General features: G+C 39.3%; 2 protein-coding genes across 2 annotated transcripts in view; both read right to left on the reverse strand.

Moving 5' to 3' along the window:
- Positions 1-919: 919 nt before the first annotated feature.
- Positions 920-18,617, reverse strand: part of FOLH1B (folate hydrolase 1B) — an 80,973-nt gene continuing 63,275 nt past the window's right edge. Inside the window, exon 19 of the mRNA XM_039253688.1 lies at positions 920-957. Coding sequence (XP_039109619.1) covers positions 936-957 — 22 coding nt within the window. The 3' untranslated portion in view covers positions 920-935. The remainder of the gene's footprint in view (positions 958-18,617) is intronic.
- On the reverse strand, positions 3,048-9,473 carry LOC120246247 (tripartite motif-containing protein 64-like). The gene is made up of 6 exons (XM_039253691.1): positions 9,063-9,473; positions 8,400-8,495; positions 6,744-6,974; positions 5,945-5,967; positions 4,659-4,756; positions 3,048-3,532 (listed from the first exon to the last, which is right to left on the reverse strand). The coding sequence occupies exons 1-6, from the start codon at positions 9,471-9,473 to the stop codon at positions 3,048-3,050; spliced, it is 1,344 nt and encodes a 447-aa protein (XP_039109622.1).

Below are 18,617 nucleotides of genomic sequence, written 5' to 3' on the forward strand. Positions count from 1 at the left end.
AACAAACAAAAAATTGTTCCTTCTTAAAATCTCAGGAGATGAAAGTGTTTGGAGCAGTTGAGTTACACAGTGATACCTATCACTGAGAAGGGAAAGCAATCAGCCTAAAAAATTGTAATTTCAAAATTCAAAATCCCCTTCCTCTTCAAAAAGTAAGTTTTTCTTTGAGTCTACTCATAATTGTCTTTCTCTTTTCTAGAACTATAGGAACAAGAGAACAAGCTCGGGCTGATATATCAAGTCTGGGCATGAGTGGCAGCACAAACTCATCTGTTAATTGTAGAAGATACAATTACATAATTATAGTTTAAAAAATTTTTTTAATGTTTATTTTTGAGAGAGACAAAGAGAGAAATAGAGCATGAGCAGGGGAGGGGCAGAGAGAGAGGGAGACACAATCTGAAGCAGGCTCCTGGCTCTGAGCTGTCAACACAGAGCCCAATGTAGTCCTTGAACTCATGGACCACAAAATCATGACCTGAGCTGAAGTCGGACACTTAACTGACTGAGCCACCCTGGTGCCCCAACATAATTAGTTTTAAAGAAAAAAGGGCTAACTTTTAGTTGTGGAATGAATAAATCACAGGGATAAACGGTACAGCACGGAGAACACAGCCAGTGATAATGTACAAGACTTGTGCGGTGACAGATTGCAGCTACACTTCTGGTGAACACAGCTCAATGCATGGAGATGTTGAAACGCTCTGTTGTGTACCTGAAGCTAATGTAATTTGTGTGTCAGCTATACTTCATTAAAAAGAGACAGACGCCGGGGCGCCTGGGTGGCTTAGTCGGTTAAGCGTCCGACTTTCGCTTAGGTCATGATCTCGAGGTTCGTGGGTTCGAGCCCCGCGTCGGGCTCTGTGCTGACTGCCAGCTCGGAGCCTGGAGCCTGTTTCGGTCTGTGACTCCCTCTCTCTCTGACCCTCCCCTGTTCACGCTGTCTCTCTCTCTCTCCTAGAAAAAAATAAAAAAAACATTAAAAAAAAAAAAAGAGAGAGACAGATGCCTGGGTGGCTCAGTCGGTTAAGTGTCTGACTTCAATTCAGGTCATGATCTCATGGTTCGTGAGTTTGAGCTATCTCTGTCCCTCTTTTGCTCTCTCTCTCTCTCAAAAATAAATAAATATTAAAAACATTTTTTAAAGAGAGAAAAAGCTACATCTCACATTTTAACAAGGCCTCCCAACTAAGATGTTTTATTAGGAGTCTCTTAATTCAGCAAAAACAATCTGATCTCTGTCCCAATCCTCATTTGTTTTTGTCTTGAATCCAAGAATGAAGTTACCTTTCTACATGTCTTCTAAATCCAGCCCAGAAATAAATGAAGTGTTAGTCTATGTGTTTTATAATATCATTTTCTTTCCACATTTTCTTCTCTGTCATTTTTACTTTTTGTTTATAAAAGAATAAAAATTCCTGCCACATAAAAAATGTGACCAGATAAAGAAATAATCCTGTTTCCCTATCACTTTATCACTTTATGTAGGGTCTTCATCTTCTACTAGATTATATTGATTATCCTGGGGAAATCTCAAAATCAACACTACAAGATAAAATTACGCTGTAGTTATTTCACACCTTAAAATAATGGACTTTTCTTAGTCTATGAATCTGGAAATTAATCTATATCTTGTCTGTTGTTGACATTACCCATTAGTATTTTCTGTCCTATTATGTTAGCTGTATTTTGGAAAACTATGTATCATGCTGAAATAATATTTGTATACTTAACTCTTTTGCTCATTTATTTACTCATTTACACTTGTCATATTTATTGCATTTTATGTTCTAAGTACTTCACTGAATACTGGGAATAGAGCTGTGAATGAGACAAATACTGCCCCTACTCTCTTAGAATTTTCCATCTAATAAGTATCATTCTAATAAGTTTCAATCTAATAAGTATCTACCAATTTGATGAAAGTTTGTTGATAATTATAATACGGTATTGTTATATGCTTAGAGGGTATTGAATAAGAGAAACTACGTACGCTGGTCTGTGGAGTCAGAAGGACTTCCTTAAAAAGCTCTTGCTTCAGTCAAGATATGATGAATGACTAGGGTTTAGAGAAATGATAATGTTTATCAGATACTTGGATCTATCCAACTAGGTCAGCCTTGAAGAGAAGACTAAGCCTCACTCCTTTCGTTTCCTAAGCTGAGATATATACCACTTCATTTCTTCTACCCCGGTCTGGTTCAAATATGCAAGTAAAACACATTGCTCACAATGCAGATGAGGCTTGAAAACATTATGCAAATGTTTACAAAGTACAAAAACACAAATACAAAAAGCCGCATGTTGTGTGGGACAGAATTTGTATGAAATGTATATGATAGACGAATCCATACAGACTGCAAGGAGAGTTGGGGTTGACAAGGGATAAGAGGGTGAATAGGGAGGAAATATTAATGGGTATTTATTTCTTTTGGGGGTGATGGAAATGTCCTGAGATTGAATCATTAGGATAGTTGCACAACTCTTTGGATATTACTAAAAACGACTGAAATATGTACTTCATATATTTTTTTATTTTTGAAAGCAAAAGAGAGGGGGAAGGGGCAGACAGAGATGAAGAGAGAGAGAACCCCAAGCAGTCTTTGCATTGTCAGCATGAAGCCCTGTGCGGGCCTCGATTTCACAAACCATTAGATTAAGACCTGAACCGAAATCAAGAGTTGGACGCTTAACCGACTGAGCCACCTAGATGCCTCTGAATTACGTATGTACTTTAGAGGAATGACTTTTACCATATGTAAATTTCATCTTACTAACAATGTTATTAAAGAAAGAAGAAAACGCATTGATTATATTCCAGAAAATGCTCCAAAATAAACAATTTTTATTAAAAGAAAATTTAATACACAAATTTGTACATTCAGTAAAGTTATGCCATTTTATAAACCTACAAGGGTCCTGTTCCCTTAAGTCACAGTGTGATTGAAGACCCGTATTATCCTGTTGCTTTACATGAAAAGGTTTCATGACAGGAATTTCCTCAGAGACAGGAGTTCATCAAATAAATGCTCATAAAACTTGATTTTTCAGAGGGAACCAAAGCAAAGGAAAGGCTTTAAAGGGAAAGAGAAGGTGGAAGGAAGGAAACTGTATATGAGGGAACTTTTGCAAACATCATAGAAGTTCACAGTTCCATTGTCGTAATCCAGAAATACTCCAATCTGACCCAGAGGCCTTTTCACGTACTGAATTAAAGGCGGGGAGTTGGTGGAGAGACTATAATGATTGTTTATCTTCAAAGAAAACAGCAGAAATGCTGCCTCAGGATCACTCATGATATCAATATCACTGGTCAAGGAATCTTTACAGACTCCCAGGACCCAATTTGGGGAGCATGTGACATCCACCTCCCAGTAATGTTTACCAGAGGTGAAGACCTGAGGTCCCCATCTTGCAAAGCTCGCCACTCTCTCAGGCTCTCTGGACACACCAGGATGGGTGGCTCCAAGCATCACACTTCCAGCAGTCTCAGACACCCAACAGGTGGCTTCCTGACTGAGCACATTATCCACTGCAAAGAGAGACAAAAATGAGGTCAGCGAATGGTATTTCCATATACTGAGGGGCAAAGATTTTCTACCTTCCAATGACCTCTTCATTTCCCTTCCTTCAAGGAAATACAAAACAAAGAGAGTAAAGAGAGTTCAGATGGCTTTTCTATGAAGAGCAAGAGTTGTGACTGTCTCTATAGCACACAGAAACCCTTCAAATCATACAGAAAAAGGAAAAACAGCCAGATATACTGTGAACTGTGTGAAGCATTTATTTAATGTCAGGCTGGATAATTTATTTCAGGCCACACCTATTTTTTTTTTCTTTACTTCAGAAAACTCTTCCTGTGTTATTTGTCTTTAATACTATTTAATAAATAAATAGCACTTAGCTACTATGTGGTTACTGACTGGCATATACCTGGTAGCTGTGACATTTTCAAATGTCAACAATTTGATAGAAATTTACATATGCCTAATTTAGAAGTTTCTGAAAAGAGTGTTCTGGCTTTACATGATCTGTTCAGCGCCTGGATTTAGTCGAATCCCAATTTTAGCCCTCTGCTGTCTAGACCTACTTTCTGGTGTTGGCCCACTATGTTTCAGCCCTGTTCACCCATCCCTTGCCTTTCAGTGGCTTTGAGATTGCTCTGACAACATTAACATTATTCTGCCAATGAGAATTTTGGTCTTTCTCTGTCAAAGCTTTCTGATTTTATAAGTAATAAATGTTTTTTGTACCATCCATGACAAATGTACTTAGAATATGCAACAAAAACTACCAATGCCATATTTAAACTTTCAAGACTGGAGTAAACTGAATAAGCATACATATTGATTGTTACTCTGAGAACTAAATATTCTATCTCTTCGTAACTACATGACCAACCTGATTGCTCTCCTCTTGCTCTGTTTGTGTTAGATACAACTAAAAATATATATCTTGATTTGCATTTACAGTAAAGTATAAGTTGGCAAATTTAGTCTTGATCATTGTAATATGACTATTTAGAGAGAAAAGAGAATAACTTTGGAAAGTCGTATACTACCTTCATGTCAGAAAAAGAAAATTAAAAGAGAAAAGAGAATCATCCCCAAGAACCACTAAAGAAATTGAGGCCTGATTGTCAAAGGGCTGATTCTTACCTCTGAAGTTGTTCAGTATATCCAGGATTCCTGTGATGCTATGACTAGTAAGCTCTGGAATTATGGGCTGCGGCTTCTGCATCGGTAACAATTCAGTCCTTTAAGGAATAACATCAGTTATACTTTTGGGCCAAAGGTCAATCGCACTACTGTTACAAAAGTAGCAATGTTTAATCTAAGAGTTTTCATCGGAATTCTCCCATTTTGATTTGTTAGGTATACGTTGTATTATATGCTCTTGGGGGCAGGAGAAACATTACTTTACCTTTTTTTCTGAATTTAGATTATATCAAACTCCAACTTCTCCATTCTTTTCAGATATTATTCCATTTCTAAAATTACTAAGGATAATTCCCTCCTTTTATTCCACCTCAGGTAAAGCAAAGATCCTGGGGTCTTACAGAGAGCACAAAGTTCAGGCAAAGCCTTTGGCATTTTACTCTGCAAGTAGTGACTAATGATATATTCAGTGTCTAAAAGGGGAGAGCCCACTGAGTCAGACAGCTTTGTTCTTTTCTGTCCAGCCAGAGAATCTATATTCAGCCTGGCAGCCCTAGTCCTGAGGGTCCACCCCCTCAGTGGGCACCAGGAAGCCATTTCCTGTGAGGCCCTGACTACCGTGGGGTGTGTTATGATGGAATAGGCGAGGTCATTACTACAGCTGGGAACAAAATCACACCCCTCTCCTTTCCATTCTTGGGGAATCTCCTTCTTTCTTATCTTTTTCACCTCCAACCCTCTAGGGTAGGAACCCCTTCTGTTATGCCTTAAAAAATTCCTTCAGTAAGTTTTATTGTGGTGAGTCTAGAGAGGATTTGGGAGCAGTGAGTGGAACAGAGCCCAGAATGTCACATGGTTTTTAAGTATATTTGAATTCGTCCACACAAGGAGGAAACAGACTAAGGAGCAGAAGGTCTTCAGGCTTCTTTTAAAAGAAATACAAAGTTGCCACAGAGGGGCGCCTGGGGGGCTCACTTGGTTAAGCGTCTGATTCTTGGTTTCCACTCAGTTCGCCCATCTCACAGATTGTGGCATCGAGCCCCACATTGGGCTCTCAGCTGACAATGTGGAGCCTGCTTGGGATTCTCTCTCTCCCCCTTCTCTCTCTGTCCCTTGCCTGCTTGTGTGCTCTCTCTCTCTTAAAAATAAATAAGCTTTAACAATAACACAACAACAACAAAAGTGGTCACAGAGAATGATGCTAAGAGCTCAAAACATGTCCATCTACTTTATCAATAAGAACAAGAGACTTGCTCAACAATCAGAAGTCAATGGTGGAAACTCACCTTTTCAATACGCTTCCCAAGTCCTACAAGGAAAAAAACAAAAAGTGATATTAATCATGAGAGTCTTGTTCTTTTGCTTCTTCTCCAGTATTCTTGTTTGTTTGTTTAAATAATGTATTTTTTCTCTTATTCCCTTCTAAGCAACAATCAGAGACTACCTTAATAATAGAACCTAAACTAAACCATGACAGGCTTCCTCAGGATATACTAAGGAAAGAAGGAGGTCAGAAAGAGGCTGTGCAACACCATCTAGGTTTCCACTGTCGCTCAGAGCCCAGTCTTATTCGCAAGAAGAGATCTGATCATTTACGACAACTAAAGCAAAGTAGAGAAATTACATTTAAAAAAAGGTTATAGAGTGCATTAAAACTGATTGCCACATTCTACAATTCTTGCCTGGGCATACGGCAAAATCTCAGTGTCTTCAGCAAGTTATTTCTGGGGGCAGGGGAACCAGAGTGGCAATGGATTAGGGGAACATACATTGAGAATTACTCCAACAAAGCTAGCCTTCCTCTGGTTACAGGGTTTTTCTGATTTTGGATCATTTATCCGTGTGATTAGTACTCCTGATTACACAGCAATAATTTTGCCCTAGGTTAACTACTAGAAGAGAAAAAAATCACCCAAAGATGAGCAAGATATGAGGAAATAAATGGCTGGACAAATGGAATGATGGGAGTCAATGAGCATCACCAGCTGGCTGAGAGCAATGGTGTATGCGGTTAGCATTTCTACATCATGGCAGCGTTGCCCACAAAAGGATTCCTGGCTCTGAGGATGGACCCTCCCTGCTCACCTGGAGGAGCTCCAGGTCAGGCTTGTGGCACATCCCCATCAGCTCTCTGTACACTTTTTTCAAGCTTTCTTTCTGTTGGGTCATTCTGAATTCACTTTCCTTGAGTTGTTGGAAAATCTCCTTTGCCTCTCTCTCCAGTGTCTCCAGATGGAGTTGCTCCTCCTCACAGAGAAATAGTCGCATCTTCTGATACTGTGCCCTGATCATGACTTTCCTTAAGAGCACATATTCCTGAGGAGATGGTATGTGTAAATGGTTACAAAGACTTGCTCTCAACAGAAAACCTCAACCTTCAAATACTATTTCCTCAGTGTTATCGAGAAAGTACTTGACAAACTTTGTGCCTCACATCTCCAAATGTCTGGAGTATTTGCTAATCTTTTCTGTTCACCGTTTCTCTATGTTCTTAGACTCCTTCCCTGTTCACATCAAGCCCGCTAAGGGGTCCCAGACCCTCTTGCTGTGCTGCTCCATCACTTATTTCCTCTCTTACCTGAACTTCCTTTTCCTTTGTTCCTATGCCTGATTTTTCTAAATGTTTAAAGATATTTATATATACACCATGCTTTACAGATCTTTAAATTAAATTCTCTACTTTTCTCTTCAGTGCTACCCTATGCCTCTCCTCTTCTTCACAGCCAAATTTATTGCAATGTTTTCTTTTTTTAAAGTTTGTTACTTATTTTAAGAGAAAGAGAAACAGGGGCGCCTGGGTGGCTTAGTCGGTTAAGCGTCCGACTTTCGCTTAGGTCATGATCTCGCGGTTCGTGGGTTCGAGCCCCGCGTCGGGCTCTGTGCTGACTGCAGCTCAGAGCCTGGAGCCTGTTTCAGAGTCTGTGACTCCCTCTCTCTGACCCTCCCCTGCTCACGCTGTCTCTCTCTCTCTCTCTCTCTCTCTCCTAGAAATAAATAAAACATTAAAAAAATTTAAAAAAAAAAAGAGAAAGAGAAACAGAGAGAAAGTGCACTTATGAGCAGGGGAGGGGCAGAGAGAGAGAGAGAGAGAGAGGGAGAAAATCCCAAGCAGGCTCTGTGCCGTCAGCCTAGATTCTGATGCAGGGCTCAATCTTACAAACCATGAGATTATGACCTGAGCTAAAATCAGGAGTTGGATGCTTGGGGCACCAGGGTGGCTCAGTGGGTTGAGCATCTGACTTTGGACCAGGCCATGATCTCATGATTCGTGAGTTCTAGCCCCATGCCAGGCTCTGTGCTGACCGCTCAGAGCCTGGAGCCTGATTCAGATTCTGTGTCTCCCTCTCCCTTTGCCCCTCCCCAGCTCGTGCTCTGTCTTTCTCTCTCTCTTAAGTAAATAAATATTAAAAAAAGAAAAGTTGGACACTTAGCCAGCTGAGTCACCAGGTGCCCCGTTGCAATGTTTTCTTAAACTCAGTGTCTGAGAGGCTTTATCCAAACCTGCAGGGCTGGACTAGGTATACCACCCATTCCCTGGGTATCCCATATACTAGCATTCTTTGCACTAGCTGTTATTGGCTAGAAGCCAATCACAGTATATCTGTGATTACTGATATATCATTTGAAACCATTACTTTTTCCTGGAAAAAAATGATCCTTTAACTGGCAGCTTAAATGTAGCCAAAAGTCTAAACCACCATTATGTCAGCCTACATAAAAACAGAACATTTTCATTCTTACTTCAAATGACTGGATTTTGCTAGTTTCTTGACTCAGATCATTTTGTATTTCTTGAGTCATGTTCCATAAAGAGCCCATTCTCTTCAGAAGTTTCTCCTGCAAAATAACCATGAGCTTTAGCAACACAGAAGATGGTATTATAGATTTCATCCCCTTATCAATGGGAAAAGTCAGTGTCTGAGAAAACAGTAAACTTGGGTTCGTATGGAGCTGCCAGATTTTTCCGCATTATCTAATTTGATTCCAATATTTATGATATCAGAGGTGATAGACGTGATAAAGATTTGAGGGTATCTATAGATACTACCGTTTTCTGAGAAACTGACATTCAGATTTTTACCTAACCTGGCCGTGAAGGTGTCAAGCTTGTATCCGAAGCCAATGTTCCTAGAAGTAGCCACTTGCCCCACAATTACATCGAACACACAGATTTGGACAATGTTTCTAAGGAAATTTCCCTTGCTAAAGGCTCACCGTAGCTATGATATGGCATCAAAATTGGCCAATAGCATTGCAAGTATGTACTTACATCTTGGTATTTATATTGAAAAAATCACCACCTTCACTATCTGTACTCACATCAACCTCATGGTCATTTTCCCCGCCTTTCTTCCTGGCTTAGAAGTCTGTAAGAGTTCAGCTTGCTCTAGAGCCATCACTTACCCTGTATTCCTCAGCAGCCCACTGTACCAGACTGTGGTCATGAGAGACATGCTCCGGTGATGCAGAGCAGGGCCCGCAAAGCAGGCTCTTGTCAGTCTCACAGAAGAGCCCCTTTGCTTCCTTGTGTATCACACAGATTTGCTCCTTGCAGCTGTCGACGTGGTAAGGTCTGGCCCGTCTGGCGAGGGATGCCAGCCTCTTAAGTGTAATATTGGTTTTGAAGTCTGTCTTCTGTGAAATTCCCCTGCACTCAGGACAAGACATTAGGGTCTGGGCTTCCTCCCAGCAGAGGTGCAGACAGGGACGGCAAAAGCTGTGCCCACAGTCAATGGTGACTGGGTCTATGTAGTAATTCATACAAATGGAGCAGATGAGTTCATTCTGCAAGGCTTGCAAGGTGTCCAAATCCATATTTCTGCACTTTTTTTTTAAAGAAAGAGAGAGAGAGAGAGAGAGAGAGAGAGAGAGAAGGTCATTCTTCTGTCCTGATTGGGGGAGGGGGGCGGGGGATGGAGGGGGAAGCCCTTAGACAAAAGCTTGTCTGCTTGAGCTCTATCTAATCTACCTATTAATTTAACCCCAGGACAAACAGAGGCATGGTAAACATAGGTTGGGTTTATGCTATGCTACAAATGAGAAAATGGGATAAAAGTGTCTTTACCACCTTTTAATTTCAAATCGACAGTGTTCTTGGGGCGCCTGGGTGGCTCAGTTGGTTAAGCATCAGACTTTGGCTCAGGTCATGATCTTGAAGTCTGTGAGTTTGAGCCCCACGTCAGGCTCTGTGCTGACAGCTCAGAGCCTGGAGCCTGCCTCAGATTCTGTGTTCCCCCACTCTCGCTCTGCCCCTCCCCCACTCACTATCTGTCTTGCTCTGTCTCTCAAAAATAAATAAATGTCAAATAGACAGTGTTCTCAATCAGAGCTCAACTACTGCCCATTAAAGACTGGGACAAGGGGTGAAAGTTAGGATGATTCCAGGGTTACATTTCTTAGCTCATTGGTGCAGAAGCCCATATAGAATCTCAATCTCTCCCTCTTTCTCTCTCTGTGCATGTGTTTCTCTCTCCATGACTCCATTACTGTAACAGGCACACAAGCATATACAGACACTTCATCTCCATGCTAACAGCCTCCATGCATTCTGTCTCCAAACTAACTGGTGTACTTTTCTAAAGACAAATAAAATGGATAAGGTTTCATTTAAGTTTGTTTAATTTAAAAAATTTTTAATGTTGTTTTTTTAATTTCTGAGAGAGAAGGAGAGACAGTGTGAGCAGGGGAGGGTCAGAGAGAGAGAGACACGGAATCCAAGACTGGCTCCAGGCTCTGGGCTAGCTGTCAGCACAGAGCCCGACGTGGGGCTTGAACCCAGGAACTGCGAGATCATGACCTGAGCCAAAGCCGAATCCGGACACTTTGTTTATCCTAAGTTTGTTTAATTTAATCCATGTTACCTTCAACTTTGACTCCTGCAACTGTAATCAGCTGAATTTGTGCTAACTTTAATAGCAAAACTCCTCCTTTCAGGAAGTAAAGTGTAGGGGCACCTGGGTGGCTCAGTTGGTTAAGCGGCCAACTTCAGCTCAGGTCATGATCTCGCAGTTCATGATTTTGAGCCCTGCATCAGGCTCTGTGCTGATAGCTCAGAGCCTGGAGCCTGCTTTAGATTCTGTCTCCCTCCCTCTCTACCCCTCTCCTGCTCACACTCTGGCTCCTTCTCCCACAAAAATAAATAAACATTAAGAATTTTTTTAAAAAGGAAATAAAGTGTAAAAATTATCTTTTATTTCTGGTTTGAAAAATAATTTTCCCAGAGTCAGTTCAAATCATCAGAGCATCTTCACATCTTGAGCTGGTTAATGTTCAAGTCACAGTGCTAATCAGCAACAATTAATCTTTTTTTTTTTTTAACAAATTAAGAAGAGAATAAGCATTGGGATTTCCTTTCTGCACTAGAAAATACAGAGATGCAGTTAAGAGAAACACGATCAATTCATCTTCATTTTTGGTATTTCCCCATGGTGACCAATGCCATTTCTTGGGAGTCCTTACCAGTTGGTTAGAACCCTTTAAATCTGGTCTGCAAACTGAAGGTTTTAGGAGAGCAAATAGGACTTTTACAACAAGGGGTTTCTAATTAACTCAGCACACTAAACTTTCATGTTGATGGGTATAAAGACTATTACATACATACATTATGCTGAATATTTCAGGTGTTTACAAGTTCCAAAATTGCATAAAAACTGCATAAATCTCTAAGACATAAAAAAGTTTAGTAACACATAAGGTAAAAGAGTAAAAAATAATCAGCTAAGCATCCGGCTTTGGCTCATGTCCTGATCTTGTAGTTCATGAGTTCAAGCCCCACATCAGGCTCTGTGCTGACAGCTTAGAGCTTGAAGCCTGCTCAGATTCTGTGTCTCCTTCTCTCTCTGCCCTTCCCCCAACTCACACTCTGTCTCTCTCTGTCTCAAAAATAAACATTAAAAAGTTTTTTCAAATAAAAAAGGAATAAAAATAATCAACCTAATGTAGCAAATATTATTATATTACAAATGCTCTAGTTACACAGATCTTTTAAATATTGATGTCATTTAAAATAACTACGAAAGCTGTTTGTTTGGACAAGACCCAAGCAGGACAACAGCCAACTTGAAAGTATTTGTAGAAGAGAAAGTAGGAATGAAGATATTCACTGTAAACTCCGTACTTACCAGAGTCTACTGAGTGGTCTCACCTCTAGAAGGTCTAGAAGCTCTGGAAGGCTGGGCGCTATCAGGGCCAGCGGGAACTCTCTGCTCTCTGAAGCCTGGCAGCTACAAAGTGAGCCAGTCTAACCCCAGAGAAGAAGTCCTCTCAGGACAGCTGTGCTTTTTATATGGTCCAGGTCACCTAAAGCCACGCCTACTTCTTGAGATTGGCTATTTTCTTTAGAAAGAATCGGAAATGGCTGATCAGGTAACACAGAAAGGTATAAAAATGGCTAATCAGATTTTACAGCATAAAGAAAACAACTCTTGAGAACTAATGCCCTAACAAAACCTGGACTTGTTTTGAACTTGCACAAGTTGTTCAAAAAGACATTTTAACCAAAGCAATTACTTCATTAAATGGTTTTTCATTCTATAAGCTTTGACCTCACAACTTTTTTTTCTTTTCAAGTTTTTATTTAAATTCTTAATAGTTAGCATGTATGGTAAAATTGGTTTCAGGTGTAGAATTCAGTGTGATTCATCATTTACATACATCACACAGTGCTCATCACAACAAGTGCCCTCCTTAATGCCCATCACTTATCTAGCCCATCCCCTCCCACCTCCCTCAAGCAACCCTCAGTTTGTTCTCTATCTCTTATGATCTACTTCCCACCCCCACCTCTCTCTCTCTCTTTATTTTTCCTTCCCCTTTGTTCATTTGTTTTGTTTCTTAAATCCCACATATGAGTGAAATCATGTAGTATTTTGTCTTTCTCTGACTTTGCTTAGTGTAATACATTCTAGCTCCATCCATGTCATTTCAAATGGCAAGATTTCATTCTTTTTGACTGACAACACATTTTTTAAATGTTTATTTATTTATTTTAAGAGAGAGAGCAAGAGCATGAGTGGGGGAGGGGTAGAGAGAGAGGGACAGAGAGAATCCCAAGCAGGCTCCACGCTCGGCATGGAGTCCCACATAGGGCTCTAGCTCATGACTACAAGATCATGACCTGAGCCGACATCAAGAGTCAGACACTGAACAGACTGAACTACCCAGGTGTCCCCAGAAATTTATATTTTAATCGAGGGATAATTGACATATAATACTGTCTTAGTTTCAACTGTTACAACATGATTTGTTATTTGTATATATTGCAAAATGATCACTGCAATGTCTTGTTAATGTCCATCACTATACATAGTTACATAATTTTTGTCTTATGATGAGAACTTTTAAGATCTCTCTCCCCAACTTACAAATATGCAATACAGTATTATTAACTTTAGTTACCATGCTGTGCATGCTATAGAAAATTATTATTATTTAAAAAAATTTTTTTAATGTTTATTCATTTGAGAGAGATAGAGCATAAGCGGGGAAGGGACAGAGAGAGAGGGAGACACAGAATCTGAAGCAGACTCCAGGCTCTGAGTTGTCAGCACAGAGCCTGATGCAGGGGTCAAACTCACAGAGGTGAGATCATGACCTGAGCTGAAGTCAGACGCCCAAACAACTGAGACACCCAGGTGCCCCTGTAGAAAATTATTTTTAACAGAGGTGCCATACTGCCTGTATTTTGTTGATGCCTACCACAGTTTAACAAATCACCAATGCTTGCCTATGGGTTGTCTCACTAAGTTATCTAATGCTTGGGAGATTAGCCCTATAATAAACATATGAAAATAATCTAAACTTGCTAGAAATTTTAAAAGTAAAAATTTAAATAAAAATCACCTTTTATAAACTTTTACAGTGCAATACATGTTATTTTTCCTAGACAAACTAAAAGGCTAATATTTCAAGTTTTTGCTGCCTGCTTTAGCAGCATTTGATGGGAGGATCTTTTGTAATAGATAAAAAATAAACCAGATTGCAAATCCTTGTTTTTTGTTTTTTTTTAACACTTAAACCATGTACCAAGTTTTTGGTCCAAATTGTAGAGGATAAGTTAAATTTATTCTATTAACCAATATGAGTGTATTTCTGTAAGCATAGTATGTTGAAATAAAGTTTTAAAAAGCAAAAAAATAAAATTCTCAGGGGCACCTGAGTGGCTCAGTCGGGTAAGCATCCAACTATGGCTCAGGTCACGATCTCATGATTGATGAGTTCAAACCCTTTATCAGGCTCTGTGCTAACATCTGAGAGCCTGGAGCCTACTTCACATTCTGTGTCTCCCTCTTTCTCTCTGCCTCTCTCTCTCTCTCTCTTTCAAAAATAAATAAACATTAATTTTTTTTTAAATTATCAAATTGGGGAGTTCCTTGGTGGCTCAGTTGGTTAAGTGTCCAATTCTTGATTTTGGCTCAGGTCGTCATGTTGGGGTTTGTAAGTTTGAGCCCCACATCCGGCTCTGTGCTGACAGTGCAGAGCCCATTTGGGATTCTCTCTCTCTTTCTCTTTGCCCCTCCCCTGCCCTCTCTTTCTCTGTCTTTCTCACAAAATAAATAAATAAACTTAAAAATAAAATAAGATAGGGGCGCCCAGGTGGCTCAGTCAGATAAGTGTCCAACTTCGGCTCAGGTCATGATCTCACATTAAATTACATTAATTAATTTAATCAATAAACTTAATAAAAAAGAAGAAAGAGAAATCTGTGTACAACAGAAGAAGAAAACAAAGAGCAGCTGACTAACTTCTGACTTTCTTTCCCCCTCAACTTTATGTGGAAAGAACCCCTCCAAAAAACAAAAACATTGATCAAAAAAGCTGGAGTTCCCTGCTGTGGCCAACACTGAGCCTGCCAAAAAATCTGCGACTCTGAGTTCATGACCTGAGCTGAAATCAGGAGTCAGGTGCTTAACTGGCTGAGCCACCTAGGTGCCCCATTTAACAAGAACATAAGATAAAAGCATTATCAATGTTATCATGATGGTAATTTTTTAGGAAAAGTCAATTAGCCAGGCTTGTTGTTTTTTAAGACAGAACTCACTGGTGACTGTAACCGGGGATCCTAATGATCACAGTGAGGGTCTTTATTTTCTGGAGAATGTGGAGGACTGAATTTAATTGTTCATATTTTTTTTTTGTGGAATTTCCAAAGACGAGACACTTAAGATATTGTATTATACTCTTAATAGAATATTAGGTTATTGTAACTGTAAACACAAGTTCAAGTCTGTTTGCCTGGATTTACATAATCCGTTAATCCAAAAGGAAACATCAACAAACACCAGCTGGTGGTAGAGAATTAGCTCTGTTTGTCAATGTTATTTGATTTTATGTTTTCAAGCCTACATAGGTTGACTTCACATATGCTTTTCAGTGACTGTTCTAAACCTAAAATCAAACTAAAATAGGACTCTGGCATGAATCTTTTTTTAAAATAAACTACTTTTTAGAGCAACTTTAGGTTCACAGAAAAACTGAGGGGAAGGTGCAGAGATTTCCATATACTCCCTGCCCCTACACATACATAACTTACCCCCGCTATCAACATCCCTCACCAGAGCTGTGCATTTGTTACAACTGATGAACCTGCAATGACACATCCTTGTTACCCATAGTCCATGATTTACTCAAGAGTTCACTCTTGGTATTGTACATTCTATGGGTTTGGACATTTATAATAAAATGTATTCATCATTATGGTATCATACAGAGTAGTGTCACTGCCCTAAACATCCTCTGTGCTCCACCAGAATTCTCTATGTTGATCATCTTTTTTTTTTTTTTTTAATGTTTATTCATTTTTGAGAGAGATCACGTAGCGGGGTGGGCAGGGAGAGAGGGAGACAGGATCTGAAGCTGGCTCTGTGCTGACCCATGAGCCAAGGTTGATGCTCCATTGACATAGCCACCCAGGCACCCCAAATCCTTTTTTTTTTTTTAATTTGGAGGACGTTTTCCTTAAAAGGCAATTAAAAATAAGTATTCTCTGACACAAATAAATAGCTGTGAGTTCTGTCAGAAATGTGTCCTTTAGATTGGAGAGGTTTATATGCATTTGGTATGTATGTTTTATTACAAAGAACTACATTTTTTGCTGTTTGTGAGCTTTTTTAAAGTCAAAAATACTTTGTTACAAAGCAAAGAACGGTCTGAATGACTTTGAAGATAACTACTACTCAACAGCAGAACCACGTTTGGGGACTGAGTTATAGGTACAGAACTGTAAAAAAAGGCATAAGATCACTGGATCAATCAGAATTCTGAAGTACAAATTAGTTGTGTAGTGCTTTAGACAAATTCCCAAATCACTGAGCAAAACAAATTTATAGATCATAAGTTTGTATTGGGCTAATGAACTGTTCTGAAGCATATCTACAACTATTACTACGGAAAACAAGAAAGACTCAAAACATTTTTAAAAGTTTATTTATTTTTGAGAGAGAAAGAGCACAAGCAAGGGAGGGGCAGAGAGAGGCCAAAGCAGGCTTCAGGTTCTGAGCTGTCAGCGCAGAGCCCAACACAAGCCCAGCTTGAACCTATAGGTCATGATATTATGACATGAGTCAAAGTCAGAGGATTAACCAACCGATCCACCCAGATGCCCAAAGAGTCAAAGCATTTGTGATGAAATGGGTGTTGAGAGGTGTGTCAGTAATCCTCTTAACTCCATGTAAACTTGCCATTTTATTGACCTCTTTGTTTCCTTCTGAATAATAGATGTATTTTAATCTTAAGGTTGTGGCTGAACTTCAAGAAGGGTAGAGGTTAAGACTTCCACTGTTTAGGTATGCAAATCCCACTACTTTGAGCCTTGGATTTACTTTCTTATCCTTATTCTTTTATTTCATTTTCTCTCTTAATCTAAACACACACAAAGATATATACATACACACACACCCTCAGGGAGAAACGTGAAGATTAATTATTAATACTCAATTTACTGATATATTTATTTAGTATTATTTTTTTTAATTGTTATTTATTTTTGAGAGAGAGAGAGAGAGAGAAAGAGAGAGACTGAGTGGGGGAGGGGCAGAGAGAGAGGGAGACACAGAATCAGAAGCAGGTTCCGGGCTCTGAGCTGTCAGCACAGAGCACGTGGGGTTTGAACTCAGGAACCGTGAGGTTGTGATCTAAGCTGAAGTGCTTAACTGACTTAGCCACACAAGTGCACCTCAACTTACTGATTTAAAAGAGCCTTTAAGTTAGTTATGGTAACACTTTGTTACATTCATTGCAAATATATTTCCCAGGATGCTGTTTTCATTTGGTTTACAGATCATTTACTTTGAGATTTTTTTTCCCAATTTTTAAGTTTAGTAGATCTAATCCATCTGGATAGTAAACCACACTCTTTTATGGTTGTATTCTCCATATGTCACTGCTTACTTCATCTCAGTCTATTTTGGCATTCAAATATATTTTGAATTGAATATAAATTGAACTGAATTTAAATTAATTTATTAAAATCTATTTTTTGGATTGAATACAAATTGAATTTAAATTAGTTGAAAATTTTACTGATCAGCACTGAATTTGATTTCTTTATTAATAGTCCCAAATTATTATTTTATTAATATTTATTTATTTTTGAGAGAGAGCGAGACAGACAGACAGAGCACAAGTTGGGGAGGGGCAGAGAGAGAGAGAGACAGAATCCACAGCAGGCTCCAGGTCTGAGCTGTCAACACAGAGCCTGCTGCCGGGCCCTAATCCATGAATCAGAAGATCATGACCTGAGCTGAGGTCAGAAGCTTAACTGACTGAGCCACCCAGGCACCCCATTAGCCCCAAAGTATTTACTGAAATGCCCAGAAGGATTTGATTTACTCAAGTAAATGTAGTGGATAGTGTATGAATTGAAATGTGAGAAATCATAGTAATAGGCCCTAATAATCAGAGATGGAATTCCACCTCTTTTGGACTTTTCAATAACCTTTCCAGCACTCCTGTATCCCTTGGGTAAATTCCTAGTAGTGCTGATGCATAATGGCATGCACACCCCAATGTTTATATCATCAGCGCTTTCAACAATAGCCCAAGTATGGAAAGAGCCTAAATGTCCATCAGCTGATGAATGGACAAAGTAGATGTGGTTTATATATACAATGGAATACTACTTGGCAATAAGAATGAAATCATGCCATTTGCAGCAATGTGGATGGAACTGGAGGGTATTATGCTAAGTGAAATAAGTCAGTCAGAGAAAAACAGATATCATATGTTTTCATTCATATGTGGAACTTGAGAAACTTAGAAGACCATTGGGGAAGGGAAGGGGAAAAAACTAGTTACAAACAGAGAGGGAGGGAGGCAAACCATAAGGGACTTTTAAATACAGAGAACAAACTGAGAGTAGTGGGGGTGATGGAGAGGGGAAATGGGTGATGGGCACTGAGGAAGGCACTTGGGATGAGCAGTGGGTGCTGTATGGAAGCCAATTTGGTGATAAATTGTATTTAAAAAAATAATCTTTCCAGTTTTCCAAAGCATGTATGCTTTATAAAATTTCATATCAGATGAATATATAAGGCATTAAACCTACGAATCAATATAACCATAGTGTAAGGTGGAGATATACAGTACTATCCCTGAGACTAAAAAAGTAACTTTAGTATACATATTGACTTATTTTTCTATATATATGATTCCATTTTGATAGTTTACTTTTGAGCTATACAACCATTCTATGCCTCCTTATGCATACTTCCTTCTCCTCTTCCTTCTCCTAATGAAATCCATTATGGTTCTGAGATTGTCCCAGGAGATAAATGAGAAACAAAGGTCTTCACTGAGGAAGTCCATAAGAACACAGTTTATTTTTAAAGTTGATGCGTTGTCTTTCCAATTTTATAAACCAGTGAAAATTGGCCTTAGTATGGTCATGAAATTGCTGTCCAAAATGTAAATAGCATCTTTATCGTTTCATGCCATTATAACTTGGTAAATGATATTACTTTG

This window comes from Hyaena hyaena, unplaced genomic scaffold (genome assembly GCF_003009895.1).
Source record: "Hyaena hyaena isolate Hyena2069 unplaced genomic scaffold, ASM300989v1 scaffold_462, whole genome shotgun sequence".
Taxonomy (NCBI): domain Eukaryota; kingdom Metazoa; phylum Chordata; class Mammalia; order Carnivora; family Hyaenidae; genus Hyaena; species Hyaena hyaena.

Excerpts from the sequence above, each read along its gene's own strand:
- LOC120246247 (XM_039253691.1), bottom strand. The coding sequence starts at position 9,473 with ATGGATTTGGACACCTTGCAAGCCTTGCAGAATGAACTCATCTGCTCC. Across the intron at positions 8,496-9,062 it reads GGGCTGCTGAGGAATACAGG|GAGAAACTTCTGAAGAGAAT; the intron begins GTAAGTGATGGC and ends GTTATTTTGCAG. Across the intron at positions 3,533-4,658 it reads TATACTGAACAACTTCAGAG|TGGATAATGTGCTCAGTCAG; the intron begins GTAAGAATCAGC and ends CTCTCTTTGCAG.